The following is a 19,908-nucleotide window of genomic DNA, read 5'->3' as shown; positions in this document are numbered from 1 at the left end:
TTGACCACACAAGCTCAAAGCCTCATGCACGGTTATAATTTCCAAGTTTAAAAAAGTGCTAAATGGCTTGATTTTCAAAAAAAGCCCTCTAGCCTGCATTGATTTCAAGCTTTTGAAAAGCTCTGGCTTTGATATAGCTACATATAGAAAGAGATGTATGCGTACACCTACACGACTATGTATGTTCATACACACACTGCCACACAAATGTATGTCAACTTTCATCCCCATTTTTTATGCTTCTCATACAGTATTCTAACTCTGATTTGATGAACCACCTATATGGTCAAGCACTGTTTTACTGAAGACAGCTGAACCTATTGTCTCTATCATAACATTAGTGTGTAACACTGAGGAAAATGTAGCCCAGAAGAGGTTTTATCTCCTTTCAGTGCTTCCTGTAAGATCTAGAGAGATGTGCTCTTTAAAAGCCTATCTAGATCATTCATTTGTATGCTCAATGCCACTAAATCAGTACAAAATCACATTATCTTCTGAAAAACTTGCAAGTGGAACTAGGTTAGAGGCTTCCACCACAGAAACAAATTATTTCAGACTTGATCCTTGAAAGCTTTTTGTCCGTCTTAGATATCTATGATAGCACTCACATCAGTACCCAACAGTGGAATTTAGATACCCTGTCAAGAGCTCCATTAAATCAATACTTCTTACTGCGCAGTGACTGCAGATCTAAGGTTTGCCTGTTTCAGGAATGGGATGATAGCGCAATGACATGCAGGTACCTGAGGCTGTAAACATTAAGTTCTTAAGAACCTGTTCTATGCAGGTGGCCATATTTAAACTTAGGCCCAAACCCATTAATCTTAAGGTAGAAAATGGCATCATCATTTCATGTTTATACCACAGCTGAATGAATTCAGTTAAAAAAATATTCACATTGATTCTTGGGCCTCTTGAGGCCTTTCTCTTTATTGAGTTCATGTTTTTTACCACTAAAATTATGAGAATAACCTTTTCATAGGGTATCTGCAGAAGGTCCAAGACTACCAAGTGGGCACCCATATTTTTCAGCAATCGTTGCTGTTGATTCCGACATTTTTTATTCTGAACACAAAGCTTGCTGAGTCGAATCAAAATCTATAAATAAATAAACAAATAAATCAGCATGCAAGCAAGCAAAGAACCAGCCATGGTACACAAAACCAAACAAAAATACATTCTTCCAAAATAATTACTAAATCTACTTACCAAACAAGTATGTCAAGCAAGTTTCTAAGCAGATATACTAACCTCTTTAACAATATTGTAGTTATTGCTTTTATTGCTATCTATCTGTGGTTTTTTGGTCCCATCCTGTATTGGACTCAAAATGTTTGACTCCTGTAAAAAAGAACACACAAGTGGAGATCTATTGCAATTTCCTCAACATGAAGCAATTACATTTAATAACACCAAGTGAAGAAGTCTTACAACAGCTCACAGGGAACAGATATAACACAGATAATAAAGAAGAAGACTCGTTTATTCTTTATCTACCAGCCCAGTGAATGAAAAGATTCACATTCAAGTCCTTCCTCTATTTCAAATTTCCAACATGATTTGAGGCAATTACTCTATGTCTTCATGCTTCTGAGCCTCCTAAAAAAAGAATACATCCCTAAATGACAGACTAAACATCTCAAGGAATTCAGATGCTATGAGAATAGAGACCATAAGTGTATTTCAATAGCCACCACTTCTTCCAAAAATCTCTAATGCAGCTGGGATGATTACAAAGTCTGTGTATGTGAATATTAAAAAGTCTGGAGAAAGGGCTTAAGGTTTAAGGCTTAAGGCGACCTCCGTAGTTGAGATAAGTAGGGTGGAGTTCTCAGCAATACAGGAACAAGTAGCGTACAGAAATTATAGATGTTCCTCCCACGAAGAGGATATTTCTGTCCTTACCTCTGGATGATGCAGGAAAGGATTTGAAAACAAATGAGAACCTTATGTTAAACTGCAACACCCAGTCATGATGCCATATGTGCTGGGCCTTGGTTCTTAGAAAGCCCCAGCTGGGTATGATAAATAAGAGAAATCAAGTCAGCAACTAACCGCCAACACCTATGCACCTTTCCATGCATATCTCAGTCAAAACATGGAAGAACATCTGCACGAATACTGCCACTTAGAATATTGGCAGTGGTTGGTTTGGGGTTTTTTCTGTTGCCAGCTATGGTAAGTCTTTCTTAATTGGAAACACAAAGAATTGAAAGATTGGACTTTGGATGCGGAAATTATTAAGCGTGTAGAAAAACTGTAGCAGATCTTGAGACTGTCTCACTGTATAACCACAAGGATGTAAACCAGTGTAATAGCACAAAAAAAGAAGAAACAGGTGTGCTTCTGAGTTTCTTTATGTCCTCAAACTTCCTGCTGTGTTAGAGAAGAGAATTATGCTAAAAAACACATGTGCACGCCAATCTGAATGTTTATATCTCTTGAAACCTCTCTCTGAACTTTCCTAGCTGATGGTGAAGGTGAGGAGTTCTACAAATCCCATCTGGTCTTAACTTCCAGTGGGGCAAGAACAGCTGCACCACTTGGCCATGGAAGCTGTTTATAACAGTGCCAGCACCACTGTTCAGCGTGGTCGTGTTGATCTATGCAACAACAGCAGATTTTTATTTCTTTAGGTTTGTTAGTATGCATGCTGCCTTCTCTCTAGCTGTTTTGAATCAATACTTTGGAAGATATTTCAGGCTCTTTGCTATAATTAACCACCCTCCTCTGTTCTGGGACTGTGGGTTAACCAAGATTAATTTACCTGTTACTTTTATCAGCATTCTTCCTCAATCAAAGTAGTTTTATAATCCATGCAAACTATATGTCTTACCTGAAAGTGCTGATCAGCATTAAACTGCTGAATCCATCCTTTCTCTTAACAAAATAAAAACCTATTTATTGAACCCCTAAGAGTATGCCAGGGATGTAGTTATCAAGAGATAATCACACCACTGGGATACCAGAGACACTCCGTTGCATATTTTGCCTCGTTATGCCCCATGATAGCCATTCCCTGTCGCACTTTTCCGTGGGGGACAGGGAGTCATACAGATCACACTGAGAAAGGTTCTCATCTGAGCACCCCACCTTTAGGAAATGGTATTTTATGAAAAAGACTACTTCCTCTGTTCATAAAATTCGTGGGATATCACTCTGAATCAGTGTTAGGAATACTTTCTAGACTCCAACTGGAGGCCAGATTCCAGCACTCAGTCCGAGCAGTTCCCTGCTGCTGAAAGCGTCTCACTCATCTCAGCAGGACAGTGTGCAAGGCACGAGTCAGTGTCACCCTGGCACAGTTTTGCCCTTCACAGGCTGTATTTACTTACCAGGGGGATGAAGGCACTCTCAGAAGTTTCAGTTCATAATCTCAACCTATATATGATGTTTCAGGAGATATTTGTTTAAACATATCCAGAACCAAAGCAAACTGCCACAGACCAGAAAAGGAGGAGAGCGAGGGAACACCAGGTGCTTAAGGGTGCTGAAAGTTTACACCACCTGAAACCTCACTGAACTTTCTCAGTGGATGGTGAAGATGAGAAGATCTATAAATGCCACTGCACTGTATTCCAGCTGCACCTGAAAGTCCTTTCACTGAGACTGCCTATTTCTCCTCCTCAGATCTGTGTTTCTGGTGCTACTCTACCGACGCGTTCTCTAGTGACAGGACAATAAAGACCACACTTTCCATAGCCCATGGTATCTATACAGACTCACAACACCCTTACTAGAGATAACCAAGTAAATAGGCTTTAGCTACTTTTCCCTTCTCAAGCAAGGCTCAGTTACGTGAGATCAATTTCAGCATTTCTTCCTAATCCTATACGGTGTCTAATTTATGTCTGATCTAACTCCAAGCACTCTTTCCTATAAATCTGATCTCCAGTTCCTATCAAGATGATCCTGCACGGATGCAAGATTTGTTAATTTTTCCTGTGGAGAACTCTGGATACTTTACTTAGAAGAACACGGCCTTTTTTCTACAAATCCCATTTCTGGAGTCATATGATTGGGGTGGGGGTGGGGTGGGAAAGGAGTAAGTCTGCAGACCCCCAAGTTATGACAGAAAGGTGTAAAGAGTTACCCAAAACCACTCAGAAGCCTAAGGGCATAAAAATGTATTTGATTTTTTTAAAAACTCCTATGCCAATATTGTAATGTACTTCAGTGAGGACAGAAACTTGGGTTTAACATAAGACTGTTCTGGAACGCAATTGAAACCCCTGTGTGCACTTTAATGTGGTTTGGGAAAAATTAAGCACAGGCAAATGGAGCATATTCCCTAAAGACCTAGAGGTCCATCCAGCTCAGTACCGAATAACCAGCACCTATTCCAAGAAAGCATGGGATCCTACAAGGATGTTTATCTGCTTGAAGCTAGCCACCTGTTCCAGACACCGCAGACCATGAACCAGCACCTCACCTTTTATATCTGACTTAAGATCTCGAAGACTGCATTCACTATCTTAACTAGTTATACCAGGTAAAAACATTCCATGACTGTTAAAGAGTAATTTAACAGGGGATCAATTAATAGACGAGATTCTGAGCTACAGTAATTTGGCACAGCTCTCATGACAGTATCACCAGATGATCTAATCAGCTGTGCAGATTACATATTACTGATAGAACACTCTCTAGGATCTGCCAGAGATGATAATATGCATCTATTGAAGCACTGCTAATACATACAGACCTACAGATGCCTCATGGGAAAAAAAACCACTGAAAATATGCTTCTGTTTCAAGCACATTGTTTTGTCCCCTCTTCCTGGAGTTTCTTTGCTATCAGGGCTATCCATAGGAATAAAAAGGACCTTATTACACTTTTTAAATGTATTATAGCTAGAAAACCTTGTAAATATCTTGCTGCAATTCTGTAACCTGTTTCCCCATTACTTTTTCTGTTAAATACATAAAGGAACATTTTCTTTCCTACTAGAGCTATGCTTGAGGAAAAAAAGTAGGATATCACACATACTTAAGCTCATGAAGTCCAGATTCCTCCCCAGTTCTGACACAACTAAATTCAGCTAAGTTATATCAGAGAAATAATAGGTCCTACACTGTCCCAAGAAATAAGGATTCTCCCTTGAAGGGTTGGATTTTCCCCCCATGAAGCCACCTAAAATCTGCCTTCCCATCTGAAAGGCCAAGTGTATGTCAATATCTGCAAACATCCTGTCTCTTCTCAAAGGCTCCTACTTTTCCTCAATGCATTGGCTTCACAATGTGTATAATCTACACATGGCTTCCTACCGAGCTTCCACTTGTTGCTTCCTTGCCCATTTTCTTGCCACTAGAAAAGACTACCATGGAAGAGAATTGGGGAAGTGCTGAGTCTGAAATCACAGTTGTTCATCTCTCCCTACCTCCTCTGATGAAAATGGAAATATTGGTGGGAAAGCCTGACCTATCTACTGTTATACCACAAACCTCAACCATAACAACTCTTGTAACACTGCATTTGGAGTTCGTGATTATATGAGGACCTCAGCTTTCACTAAAAACCAAAAATTAATTTTAAAAAATCAAATTTTTTTTTTTTTAAATATCAGATCTTCCTGGTTCCAGATTCAAGTTCTAAAGTTTCTGAAATCACAAACAGCTCACCTACAAAATCTCATTATTCTTAGGTCAGTCTTATGTTTGGTGGACAGTGGAATTAATCGTGTTGTTTGAAAATACGGGTTTGTTTGTGCTCCTCTGCCCTAGTTGCAGGAACAGATACTTTCTATTCCTCCTTTCCTCCAGCAAGTCAACACAACTGCCAATAGGTGATCCCTAGATTACTTCCTTGGCCACAGAATGATGCCATACACTGTGGCTTGCTCGCTAGCCAGAAATTAAGGCAGCCCTATGACATAAGAATGCAGTTACTGAAAGCAGCAGCAGAGAATACTGAACATACTGATAAAAGAAGGTTTATTTCCTATTCTGCCTATTCCTAAAGCTCAGCCAGAATACTGAACATTCTCACTTTGCTACTTTGATTAACCAGACCAGAAATATGCAGTTGTTCATTAAACTACCCATCAACACTGAAACAATTCTAACAGCAAAGGCATTAAACTCACCTCTATGGGCTCTTCTCCCCCTTTAGTTTGATTGTCGCCCACCTCTCCACTCTCATAATTGCTGCTCTTCTCAACCCACAATTCTGATTTTTCTACAGTCAGACGTAGCTGATCAAGATCAGCCTTGATTTGCTTGTAGTTATCAACATCTTGATTAGACACCAGCAACTGAACCTGGAAATACAGAAAATTGTAAAGCTATTACAGTAGTAGCACCAGCACTTATGCCTGGGTAATTTGCTTGACAGTTTCCATTCTAAGCCCCTCTTTTCAGGTGCTTTATGTAACCTCCCCTATGAAATTGAAATATGGCACACGTAGGCTTTTTAGTCCCCATTCATCAAAAACCTTTAACAGAGTCAGAGACTGTAGTTGCCCAAACCAGCATAGTTACAACATTCATGACATTCTCTCACCTTCTCTAAAACACTGCGAAACATTTTTAGCACAAGCACAGATTTACAATTTCTTGAATTCTATGCAAAGTTAGTTCTAATGCACTGATTATGATCCTCATGGCATTAAAACAATACAGTTACATGCTATTAAAGCAATACAGTCAGAAATAGCTTATACCATCAGCAAAGTACTTCACAAGAAAAAGAAAAAAAAAGGATGATATGAAAAGGAATCAGGACATTCAAAGAAAGGTCAGAATGGCCAGCAACTTTAATGATCACCTACATCATTGTAATCAAATGTTGAAAAATAACACATTTTAACATTGTTAGGCCAGCTTAGAAAATCTTGTTTAAATAGAGCTCACAAACTGACTTTCCAGTTCATGTAATTTCCCACCATCTGAATGGTTGCCTCTTTTTATTTTTTTTAATACTGCTCAAATTATCTGGTTTTTTTTTCACTGTTATTTGTAGTTCTTGATTTAGCATGACCTACACATTTCCTTTCTTTGTAATGCTCTTTCTTCTACCAAGATTATTAATGAAGGTAATATATAAAAAAACTAACAATCTTTACAGTAAATCAGTAAGCACTATTAAGAAATCACAGTTATGTAAAGATTACGGTCACATGGCAGACAAAAATACTGAAAGGGACACTCTTTAAAAAAATAATAATCACTACATGCAGGCAAATGTTCACTATTTTTGTAATATAAAGTTTTTACCATCTTCTCTCTTAGCTTGGTAAGACATTGTTATTTTTCAGAATTTATGAATGCCTATCATCCGCAGACATTTATATTCCATGTTCCCTACAGTCTTTTTTGTTTATTTGTCAGTTAGCCTTTTCCATGCTTTAAGAAAACATGTTAAGCTGCTCAGTCCTCACTTACCTGGGAATAACAGCTATTTATGCAACTAACCACCATGGCCTAACTTTAACAATCTGGTGGGAGGCCATTATGCTACACTGCAAAAACAGTAAACAGCAGCTTTCCAGGTCTTTATCATTCATCTGTTTTCAAACAAGAGAAACTTCTACATCTTACATAACAATGAGACAACACACTATCAGACTCCTGAAATAAGCATCAGATGGTTTTATCAACATATGTTATACAGGGTTACATAACAGAGATGTCTCTGTCATCCAGACCCATGACATCAGATCTCCCCATCCTAATCCACTGACACATGGAGCCTGCACATGCACCGTGATCAAGCAGAAAATAAAAGCTGAAAACAGGCTTGGCTCTATTACCGTCTTCCTGTTATTTGGGCCTATCTGTACCATGCAGTGGAGCACAATGCAAAGACACCTGAATTAGAACTAGAAATATCACATGAATAACAAGAGAGATTTATAACCAGCCTAAGTAGCCCTGAAGACAGGAAAGTCTTATTGTTGACACCAGTACACTGTTTGCAGAACATGAGCTACTAACTCTGTCTCTGAGGGATCACTACACTATGTCTTGCTGTGAGATACGTGTATTCCAGCTGTCACCACGGCCCTACGTTTTCAGTAATGGATGCAATGCCAGAAATAACTATCTCTGGGTGCACAACTATAATACACACTACCACATAAGAGCAACTCTTAACAAAAAAAATAAATAAATCTCTGCTGAATATGGACCTCTAAGGAAATAACACTGCCGTGCTACAAACAGCAATTTAGGTAAGTAAAGGAGCCTTTGGAAAGACTTTCCCTGAAGTCAGTTTCCTGGAATAACACTATGCCCATCCATACCTGTTTAAATGCTTGCAGAACTTCTGCTCTCTGGCTGAAGTGCTTAAAAAGCAGGTGCAGAGCACCTGAGAGCAAAGGAGGGTAGTCATGCATGATGAGGTGAATGAGGACCCGTAAAAAAGTTCTGCCCCCTTCATCATCAAGCTGAACTGCGTTCTTCTCCTTTCTGCAACAGAAATGGGGAAAAAAGGACCAAGTAAAGTAAGACAAATAAAAAAAAGAAAAACTTTGACATAAATATGCCTGTAGACACAATCTTCATTTGACAGAGATCTTAAAACCAAATCAAATATGCTGCAGGATGGAAACAATAAACCATCACTTTAACATATTTTATAAGGACTTAAATTCTACAGTTATATGCTGTTGCAGCAATCTTGTAGCAGAATGGATGCTATGGAATGAATGTAAGTACGCACAAAATGTGTCAAATATTGTGATTAAAATCCATATTGCAAAAACATTCATTTATGTCTTAGATAAGTTGTGCAAAGCTCATCCCCAGTCCAAATTAATTGAAGTAAGCAGCATTTCATCAGAGATTAATTTGGCCCTTTCCTTTTTGCTCTTTCCCTTTCAGCTGCTATTAAAATTTCATTTAAGAAAAAATAAGCTCAAAAATAGTAATAATTGCCAAAAGCGTCATATTTCTGGAATCATATTCATAATCTGGAACGGCAGAAAGCAGATTTACACTTAACATATCAAAGCAGAAGCAATGTTTCCAAGAATCCATTCAGTCTCTCTGTTCGTTTTAAAGATGCAGATGCCAAGGGCTGTGTGTTGTTTAACATTATGGGAGTTCAGGGAGGGGACTGGAGGCACTGGTAAAGACTGAGAACGCGTAAGGGATTGAGAGAGGAAAGATCAGAGTGCCATATTGTGGATCCTTCTCCCTAGCTCCAAGAAAAACTTTAAAGTCTACAGCCTTGCCTAAATGCAATTAATTTTTACGAGTATAATTATAATTATACCCATAAAATTAAATCAATATAGTGATAATGGTAATAACTCTCCAGTGTGGATATCTTCCATGCCTTTTTTTTGTTTACAGCATAGCTGAAATCGCTTCCAAAACTCTGCAAGCATAGCTTGTGATCTACGGGCCTCTGGTAGTCCAGAAGATCATGGCAAGTGGTCCACAGCTAATTTGAGAAGTCACATGAAAGAGATTACTGTTGACAAAATTTTCTAAATTAAAGTTCAAACACAAGGTCCAATGACAACAGGTCATGTGGCCTATGAGAAATACTGAGGGTCAACAGTAACCTACTGATTCAAGAAATTTGGGGCTACAGCCATAAGGTACACAAGAAGGTGATCTTTCTTTAAAAGCACCCATGTGAGGCATTATAAGGTGAATAAATAATTGGTGTGGTTTAGCTCAATACACCTCTACACCATTCCCCAGCTGCCCCTGGGAATGTGAAAAGATCTTTCCACCAACTTTTACAACTATAAGGGTGGTCATTCCCAATCCCACAGTAATCCATACCAACTGGGCTGTTTTCTTGTTTGAAATCCAATCTTTTCTGACATTTTTCTGGCTATCTATAGGTTAAGTCATAAGAAGCAGCCAATGGAAGAGAAAGGGGTATGAAAATAAGCATAAAATAAACAAGAGATTGTCCATGAGAACTATCAACTTGAACAAACAGATATAGAGAGAGTGGTAAAACTTCAGAGAATATACCTGCCAGCAAACATGGTTTCAGCCTGAGCTGCAATTTCATCTATGTCAGGAACAATTGCTGGGGAAAAAAACAAAATAGAAATTTTAAAAAAGCCCAATCATGCCAGCGATCATTGTTTAAACTGCTCTGTTCCTCTTTAAAGTAGATGTTATCATGTAAAGGTTTAACTACACATCCCTCAACTAGGCAAAATTCACTATCAACAAGAGTAGTAGGGAAGAAACAGGACATGGGGCAGAGTTAAATTGTGTATTACTACTACTGAGGAAGAATCAAATTGCAGTGATGAACCACAGCCCCATTGTGCTTGGAGCTGTACAAACCACCACCAGCGACCCACAAATGACACAGAATATGAAACTTCTAAATTTTTTTGTTAGATGAGCCAACTCTCAGAAAGCAGAGACATGAACTTTAGAACATTTATCAGGAAGCAAACCACAGAATCACAGAATGGTCAGGGTTTGAAGCGACCTCTGGAGATCATATAATCCAACCCCCTGCTAAAGCAGGTTCCCCTAGAGCAGGTTGCACAGAGTTGCATCCAGGCAGGTTGTGAATGTCTCCAGAGAAGGAGCCTCCACAGCCTCTCTGGGCAGCCTGTCCCAGCGCTCTGTCACCCTCAAAGTAAAGAAGTTTTTCCTCATATTCAGAGGGAACCTCCCGTGTGGCAGTTTGTGCCCATTGCCCCTTGTCCTGTCACACCTGGGCACCTCTGAGAAGAGCCTGGCCCCATCCTCTGGACACTCGCCCTCGAGATATCTGTAGGCACGGGTAAGGTCCCCTCTCAGCCTTCCCTTCTCCTGGCTACACAGGCCCAGCTCTCTCAGCCGTTCCTCAGCAGGGAGCTGCTCCAGTCCCCTCATCATCCTGGTAGCCCTCCGCTGGGCCCTGCCCAGTCGTTCCCCGTCTCTCTTGAACTGGGGAGCCCAGAACTGGACACAGCTCTCCAGATGTGGCCTCACCAGGGCAGAGTGGAGGGTGAGGATCTCCTCCCGTGACCTGCTGGCCACTCTCCTCCTAATGCGCCCAGGGATCCCATTGGCATTCGTGGCCACACGGGCACACAGCTGGCTCGAGGGGAACTTGCTGCCCTCCCCAACTCCCAGGGCCTTCTCTGCAGAGCTGCCTCCCAGCAGGTCAGCCCCAGCCTGTACTGGTGCATGGGGCTGTTCCTCCCCAGGTGCAGGACCCTACACTTGCCTTTGTTGAACTTCATTGTGTTCCATCTCTAGAGACAACCTTCAGCCCGTTCAGGTCCCGCTGAACGGCAGCACAGCCTTCTGGTGACTCAGCCACTCCTCCCAGCTGTGTATCACCAGCAAACGTGCTGCGGGTACGCTCTGCCCCTTCACCCAGGTCATTGATGAGTAAGCTGAGCAGGACTGGACCCAGTACGGACCCCTGGGGAACACCGCTAGCCACAGGCCTCCAGCTAGACTCTGTGCCGCTGATAATTTACTCACGGTCATTTTGCTTTAGAATAGCTTTAATATGACTTACTACTAAAGACTTTAGTACTCCTTACCTGCCCCTCTTTACACAGCACCTACAATTAAAGCAGTTCTCCCCTACTCACAGGTGGTCACACAACAGCAGTCAGCCTTTTGAGAGTTTCTGTGTGCACAGAACGCTCCTTGGAAAGCTCCATTCCCAAACCACATTCACCTCACTTAAATCTGTCCTCATCCAACCCCAACCATTTTTTCATGATCTACCCTCCGTGATTTGTCATCGTGCAGTTTTGGGAAGAGCACAAATATGAAAATAAATCGTCATCACAGGAAAAAGGAATCACATTTTTGTTAGAGGACAGGCCAGCAAAAATCTTATTTTTATGGGATTGCTTAAAATTTTCATTTTCCACAAGCTTTTCAACTTCAAGTGCTGTGTGCCTTTCTGATGCAGTTGAGTACATTGTTTGCAGTAGTCTACAAAGCATTATTTTACATTGCAATACAACAGAGACATTTACCTGATTGCAATACAACAGACATTTACCTGAGGCAATCCCTGGTGTGTCAGGTGGGGATGTTGTAGAGCAATCAACATTTTCATTGTTTTCCCCAAACTCTCTCTTATAGATAGACAGCATGTAGGATATTCTATAGTCCAGTCTAACACTGAGAATGAACTACAAGAAAAAAAAAGTTTTAATAAGACTTTTCTTCTGCCATTTGTAACATGGTTTAGGATTTTTCTGTGGTGGCACGTACGGGGATACAGGATTATTTTGAGTGAATCATTAAGTAAATATTTTAAGTAAATATGTCCACTACAAAAAAAGAATCCATTACATTCATCAGTTTTCTGTGATTTCTTTCTTCACTCTGACCATCCTGAGACACACTGAACTCTACCCTATCGACTGCTGAATCCTAAGTAGCAGACTGGATTTGTCTGGGGGCTCCAGCACACTGCCTTGTCTTCACTGCCTATGAGACAGATCATTACATTCAAACCCATGTTGAAACCAATTATTTCATATTTCAGCTGGACTTTTAATGCCCCATGAAGATAAGAAGTGGAGTGGGGTTGAGAGTAAAGATGACAGGCTCAAGGCTTACCCTTTCAGATGCCCACAGCCAAGGGCAGCAGTGCTGCAGTAACTCCAGGTTCCCATGGAGTGAAGCGCAAGCCTGGAATTAACTTTTGTTACATTGCTCATGATCAGTTGAGAATGTGAGGAGCAAATAGCATTTCCTTCATGAGCTCCTAGTAGTGTTGCCAGCACACCACAAAAAAGAAGTTTGGCTTTGGAAGCTACCACTGTAATGGCAGCAGAGATCCCCCCTCAGCACTCTGCTTTTTTCTGAACCTTGTTGCCTTTTGTTCCTCAGCTGTGAAATCAGAAACTCATGCAGGAAAATCCTAATTCAAAGCTGGAAGGGCTGCTTTTCTATTGGAATAGTGAGGAAAACAACTAGGCTGGAAACATTAGCCCAATTTAAGGACTGACACATGTACATCCTACACTTCAGCTGACTGCCCATCGACTGAGTTTCAGTGTTTCCCACACTTACGCTCCTTGCCCACAGTAAATGCAAGCATGCAACGAAACAGGTTTAAGATCATTTAGCATATTTTTCAATCAGCGTGGATGAAAACACCTATGTTGTTACCAAGACTCAGGCAACAGGTGATGACTTAGCAAATGGTGGCAACCTGCTTCTTTGATCTCTAAGTCGGACAAGCTTCCCAGACCCAGAATACTGTAATAGGATTTAATTAGAACTATACCATCTAAAACCAAATGTCAGTTTAAGAAACAATATATATTCTTTAAAATCGTTGAACAAAAAGGAAAAAAGGCAGGGTTTTTTGGTTCCATGATCAAGTCACCCTGTAACTGCACAAGCAAGATTTTTTAAAATAAAAATTTCCCAAGTCCACGTATAGTCAACTAAGTCTATCGGGCTTTTAATTCTGGCTGATGGCAGAATGGAAACTCTTAAGTAAAATTGCCTTTACTTAAGAGGATATATTGAGAATTAAATTATTATAAACTGAAATATTTCTTAGAATAGAATAGCTTTAATCATCATTGTACTAGCTATGCACAATAATACAATAAATCTAAAATATTCTTACTCACCTTTTAGGGTAATAGCACAGTAATGAAAGGTAATGTGATTTAAATTAATCTTCCTTCATTGCATATTAAACAAAACTAAATTATTTTGTATTTCTTGTGAACTAAGATCACATATATGCACACTTACTGTGATTCACCCAACATATGACAATTTGCTAATTTGCAGTAATTTGACCATGTGACTAAACTGTAACTAACAAGTCATTGTTTAAGTAACAAATTAAGATTAAACACTCTCCAATCCTGGGTGCTCTTGCACTAGATGTGCTGTGAAAACGGATGAGACAAAACGTGATTCTTTTGCCTGTGAGCAGCCAGGGAATGCACAGGACGATGTTGGTGTCCTGGAATCATCCTCCTAGGCATCAGCCAGTACAGCAAGACAGTATGGAGAGAAACTCAGCCAAAAAAAACAAATTAAAATGAGAAGCAATACACATGAATGGTATTATTTAGGTGATACAACTTCGTAACACTCTGTCCTTCACCATAAGCCTTAAACCAAAGGAGCCCCGGAACCAAAGTATGCATATTGAGGGTACTCTAACAACTGATTCTTTTTCAGATGACAAGTAATTAAGGTAATTAAATAATTTATAAGCAGTCAGAACAAATCGAATCCTTCAAAAGTGACAATGGTACCAACAGATCTGCAGAATTTATAGAAAACACTGAAACACTCCTTCAGGGCATAAGTACTGCAGAAACTGGGATTTGATACACTGAACAAATGTGTGCCATTTCACTTACTAATAGCACAAAGTGAAAATTATATCTTAAGAGGCGTGCTAACGTCATATAGCTTGTCAGTTCAGCTGGGAGAAAATCATATCAGCCCTCAAACTATCCTCAGTCTAACAGTGGAAATCTGAAACGGACTTCAAACATGCATGACCTTGCATGACTTCAGCGGGTCTAGGTCCAATCCTGCCCTTCATCAAACTACTGTAACAGAAGAGTCAAATACTACAGTCAAGCAAGCTACCCCAGTGTAAAATGAGTGTAAAAGACACTGGAAACAGACACACTGTCTTCAGAAAACATTACTGAGACACATTAAAGGACAAATTCTGCCTTTTTACAGTTACAGCAACACAGTTTCTACAGCATCTAGTTCCTTCAAAAGTGAAGGAGCTGTAACAGAGCGAGGACAACAACTGTCTAATTGTTCACATAGAGAAGTGTTCTTCTTCATACGAAAGTGTTATTTTTACAATTAACAGCTCGGTGAATAGTAAGAATGTAGGTAACAGAACTTGCCGGTATGTGAGTAAGTAAAGAACTGTTAAATGACTGCTATGTGATACTTCACCAATCATCATTACCTGCAAAATCTCAATGATTTTCAGTTTGGTGTCCATGACGATCACATCTTCACTGTCTGAGGTGCTGGCTTGCTTGCTTGGGTGAATGCTTGGCTGTACATCAGGGGCACTGATGGGAAATATAGATCCTCTGCTTAGCACCATTTGGGTCATCATCTCTCCTACACCATGGATGGTCCTCATAACATTGTTTCCTATGCATTAAACAAAAACACATGTGTATTTGCCATGAGTAAAGCTTACTTGCAAAGCCACGTATCGCACATACACCCATGTTGTCAAACCATTTTACAGTCTTAACAGGCATATTGGAAAAACAGGTCCTCAATTTCTGATGAAAATTCAGAAGGAATTCATTCAAATTACCTAATAGTTTAGGGACAAATTTTCTACACTCATTTTCCAAGAGATTATTACTTACAGGTCAACAGATGGAAAAGACACCAAAATACTTCCACAGTTCTGTCAACATGTTCAAGAAATCATAAAATGTAAAGCAAAAGAAATCTTAGTAGTTCAGCTAATCCATTCCTTTGCCTGAAGGCATATTATCTACATCTAAGACCATTGCTGAAAGAGGTTTGTTGAACCTGTTCTTAATATTTAAGCGTTGCATATCCCACATTATACAGCATTCCGAGGCAACTGATTCCGATGTTTATTGTTAGAAAACTTCTGTTGGTATTTCATTTGTATCACCTACTGCTGCAATTTATGACCTTGCTTTGTAGACACATGGGAGACGTTCACTTTCCATGCCTACTCCCACTGATGTCTTCCCCACAACAACTGGACATACCATAGGCACTTGACAGTAAGGTTGCTTTTGGCACTGCAGAAGCTGGAAGGAGACTACCAAAGTATCTTGTATATCACACTAAGAGAGAGTAAAGATTTGAGGCTCTGCAAGTCAATCTCTGTATGTGTTTGAAATTACAGGCCACAAATCAAAGCCAACCGACACAAGAAGCTATACCCAAGGGCAGTATTTTTTCCCCCATGTGGCAAAAAACTTTATCCAGTCTAGTTGCAACAGTACCTTATCATTGATGTCAGTTCAGCAAAATCTACCAAAAAATACTGTCTGTTCCCATAGATTACACTGGTCTTATTTTATAGTGAATTTTGATATGGAAAGCATCTCAGTGAATCAACGACTATCTTCTTCTAGAGGTGGGGAGAAGAAAGAATGCTACGTACCTACATAAATTAGTTTCCTTTCTTGCGAAGTACAGATCTGAATGAATGGAGGAAAGGAAGGGAATGATAGCATCTCTTTGCAGAAACAGAGTGCCAAGACCTAGACTACACCAAAGGCACACAAAAGAATGGAGGAAATGTAGCTTTGCTGAGGTAAGCCTGAATAGTTCCTGTATGTCTTTCAGTACACTTTAATCACCACGCAATTGACAAGTTTTACTCATACTAAAGAGACCCTCTTCCCAGATAATATGCTGTAAAAAGCCAAAGCTATATTTTATTTTGTTAGCAATTTCCTCCTCTTACGCCCTTCTTTCTTCAATCCATAGGGCTCAAGTATTGCATGCAGGGAAAGAGGATGCCTTCAGCCCTGACTTTAAAAGGAAAATACAAAGAATTTGGTTTTTCAAAGTGAATGAGGCAGATTAGTGTCGCATTTGAGATCCCATTCAGCATCCAGTCTGGTGTGCAATCACTCTGAACTGGTCTTTTGAAAATAATACTTCAAGTCCCTACAAAGGAGGGAAAAAAATGCATTTCTGACTTTGCATGATGTTAGGGAAAAAAAGCTAGAAGTCAAGCTAAGGGCTAGATCCTCATGTTAGGTAGGCATATAAAGTTCTCCTAACTGCTTACACCAGCATAAAGCAAATAAAATCATTCCAAATACCCTTCTTGCTGCAAAATGAAAATGGTGCATTTTCCTTTCAAATCAAAGAGAACAGCTGGGTAATAACATAGTATGGATCCATATCTCTCTCTTGCTCCCCGACTCCTTTCTCCCAGTGTGTTGAACTTTTATTTGCATTGACCATCATTCAGTACACCCATGTAAAGCTAAATCACAAAGTGGAAAACCTTTAATCCTTAAAGTATCTTTAGTTAAACCAACTTTTTGCATATCCTTCATCTTCAAACTGTGAAATAATTTCCCTCATTCATATTATCCTGTCCTTAATGCTGATTGATAAGCCCACAAGAAGACCTAGAGGTTCTGCAGCTGCTTCGTGGCCTGTAACACCCCTGCTCTACATCTCAGTTGAGAAGTCATCATCTTCTCTATTACATGTTTTCAAAATCACTTTCACGCAGGTGTACAAAGGCGAACATAAATAGAGGCACTGCTATTTGGAAAGCTTGGGAATTTTTTATAAAACAACCTGCATCAGTTACCAGCTGATAATTAAACCACTTAAATCTAAAACAAGTGCAGAAGACATTCTTCTCGAAAGCCAGATACAACTGCAGTTTGTTCCAAATGAGGTAGAAGAATTCCACTTCTGAAAAGTTCCTGCCCACCCTTCAAGACTGAAGTCCACCCACTGTAAAGTTAACAAAAAAGGTCATTCCTTTTGGACAGAGTCAGACAGCAACTTGGGTACCTCATGTTCTTGGAAAAAGCAAGCTGGGATTTTGCCTAGATACATGCTTATTTCTCAGCTATCACTGGGGTGCTGTACAGGGGGTGGAATTTAACTCCTCCTGTGACCAAGGAATTAGTCACTCTCTCTGCATTTCAAGATCACCTCCATAAATGAGGAGACTACTTTCTCCATCTCTGAAAAGGACAGTGAGAGGCCCGATACAACAAAGGCTGGGAGGCACTCAGCTAATGTGATGACAGAGCCTAAAAAAGCATCTAGGAAATAAAAAGAAGTGAGATGACTGCTGTCCTTTCCTCTTACCCATGGAACACCAGTGGTAAAAGATGTACAAACCAGTGAGTGGTAGCTATGAAGCTGCTTCCCAACAGCACTGGCAACAAGGATAAACCCTCTGTCCGTATGTCCTTTACTACTGACCTTCATGCAACTGATTTAAACAGCTAGAGGCAGGAAAGCAGAGGATTAAGGTGGTACTTATTATCACTGCCATTTCAAATTGTATTTCATTAATACATAGGAAAGGATTTTAGTGAGAGAAAAGCCTACTTAATCCAGTTTAGTATTTACAGCAGAAATGGGTAGTGACTCAATATTGCATTATTTCTGTCAGTAACAGCAGTGAGACAAGGTGTCATAAGTAAATACATCTTGGAAAACTTTTTAATTAACTGCCTGATGCTGATTGTTGAGCAGGCTTGGGGAGAACATTCCCAAAGTTAAAATAATAGAGCAACTAGAGCAATTTGGCACTCTTTTCAGGAAAATATTTTAACAACTATGTTTTGCAGGGTGCTGATGAAATGCAACCACCTCTTAGGAGCACACAGCAGCCAACCGGCACATTCATGCATGGCAATGAAGCAGCTGACTGGGAGGAACTGCTCTGTTCTTTAAAAGAAGCCATGAGGATCGTTCATGTACATGAAGAGTTGGCAGTAGCTTGTCTTCCAGAAGATCCTCCAGTAATCAGCACTCATGGTGCTCAGTGTTATTTGTCCAGCCTTGGAAGGCTCGACCGTGTTAAGCACGGATTTAAATCTGCCACTTACAAACATTAGGGGCCAGCAGCAGTCTTGCTAGTGAATTGCTTCTTCCTGCTCTGCTTTTGTGTTCTCTTGGCTTTAATACAGTTATCTCAGCAGGAAAGGGTATGAGTCTCTGAGGTAAGGCATGCAGAAAGGTTATTGCAGTTTAAAAAGTGACTGACTGCATGTTAACTAAGCCTGCAACAATGCAAGACAAAATACACTGGCTCAATAAAAGAGATTTAACTTCTTAGTACATATGCACACAATGACTAAAATAACGGAGCTCTGATCTTTGTTACAGCTCCAAAGTGCTTCCTGAATACCAATGCCCAAGGAAAAATTAACTTAATGCCTCAGCTAGTTAACCGAGCTAAATCAGGAGAGATAGCCTGTAGATGTGAACCCTGATTACTTTTGTGTGCACTCTGCTACAGATAAGTGAAGAGAAGCCTGAGCTGTGCCTTCATATGGTACTGCCACCCTTAACCTGCTGACCTCCATCATTTGTTGTCTTCTTTGAGGTCAAGGTATTAACATTTATATAAGACTGAGAAGTGTGACAGGGAGAGAACAGTCATTGCAATGCTGTACGGCGCTTGTGCATGTAACCAGCCACTTCTCTCACCGGCAAACCACTGCAAAAGTGCTCAGAGCTGTGACTGATCAACAGAGGAAAAGAACGCAAGGCAATCTACATGAATCTTCTTCCAGTTTCCCTTCTTTCCGATTTTCCCTTCCTCTCCCTAACTCTTCCTCACTGCTCCTCCCTCTGCTGAGACAAGTCAGATGCCAAGAACCTTCCACAAGGACTGGACCCATTAGAAATTCCTCCTGTTGTATGTACAGTCTCACAAGGTTAGCCAATGGAAGAGTGAAATCACTGTGTGCACAAGTGGTAATTTAAAGGAGACGCAGACTGACAGGCACTGAAAGAAAAGGAAAGAAGAGAATGCTTGTCATGTTTTTGAAAGACAACTATGCATCTCCGTTTCATTACTTTTTATTATAGTGATCACAACTTCCTAATGAATATCAGTTTCTGTCACAAAACTGTAGCACATAATCTCATACAATTTGGCACGACTGACATCACAGCGGCCTCTCTGAGAAGAAAGACTTTTCAGAGGAGTCAATTATAGGGAAAAAATAACAACCACCCAAGTAATCGAAACAGTGGATAATTTGACACTTCATTTTCTACATAAACTTATTTTCTTGATAAGTCATTTACTGGTTGCAAAAATTCTAAAAGTAGAACATGAAAGTAAACAACAATCTGCTATGTAATACAGTACGGATGGTAAGTGACAAAATACCATATTCAGGAAGAAAAACAACTAGCAACTGCAGCCTTTTCTTCAAATTGTTCATAGCCAGTCACTAAGCAGTGTCCTCAGCCCACTCACCACTGCTCACAGCATTTTAGGTATTTCACAAA

General features: G+C 40.0%; 1 protein-coding gene across 7 annotated transcripts in view; it reads right to left on the bottom strand.

The window, feature by feature from the left end:
- The window catches only part of ITPR2 (inositol 1,4,5-trisphosphate receptor type 2), a 268,891-nt gene that overhangs the window by 148,520 nt on the left and 100,463 nt on the right, over nt 1-19,908 (bottom strand). For all 7 annotated transcript variants that reach the window (XM_040594004.1, XM_040594005.1, XM_040594006.1 and 4 more), the window contains 7 exons: nt 14,858-15,051; nt 11,939-12,071; nt 9,937-9,994; nt 8,244-8,409; nt 6,087-6,260; nt 1,252-1,341; nt 973-1,098 (listed from right to left, as the gene is read on the bottom strand). In XM_040594004.1, the coding sequence (XP_040449938.1) occupies nt 973-1,098; nt 1,252-1,341; nt 6,087-6,260; nt 8,244-8,409; nt 9,937-9,994; nt 11,939-12,071; nt 14,858-15,051 (941 nt within the window). The remainder of the gene's footprint in view (nt 1-972; nt 1,099-1,251; nt 1,342-6,086; nt 6,261-8,243; nt 8,410-9,936; nt 9,995-11,938; nt 12,072-14,857; nt 15,052-19,908) is intronic.

This window comes from Falco naumanni, chromosome 5 (genome assembly GCF_017639655.2).
Source record: "Falco naumanni isolate bFalNau1 chromosome 5, bFalNau1.pat, whole genome shotgun sequence".
Classification (NCBI taxonomy): domain Eukaryota; kingdom Metazoa; phylum Chordata; class Aves; order Falconiformes; family Falconidae; genus Falco; species Falco naumanni.
Note: the sequence above shows the minus strand (reverse complement) of the source record. Positions and strands in the feature narration are given on the sequence as shown.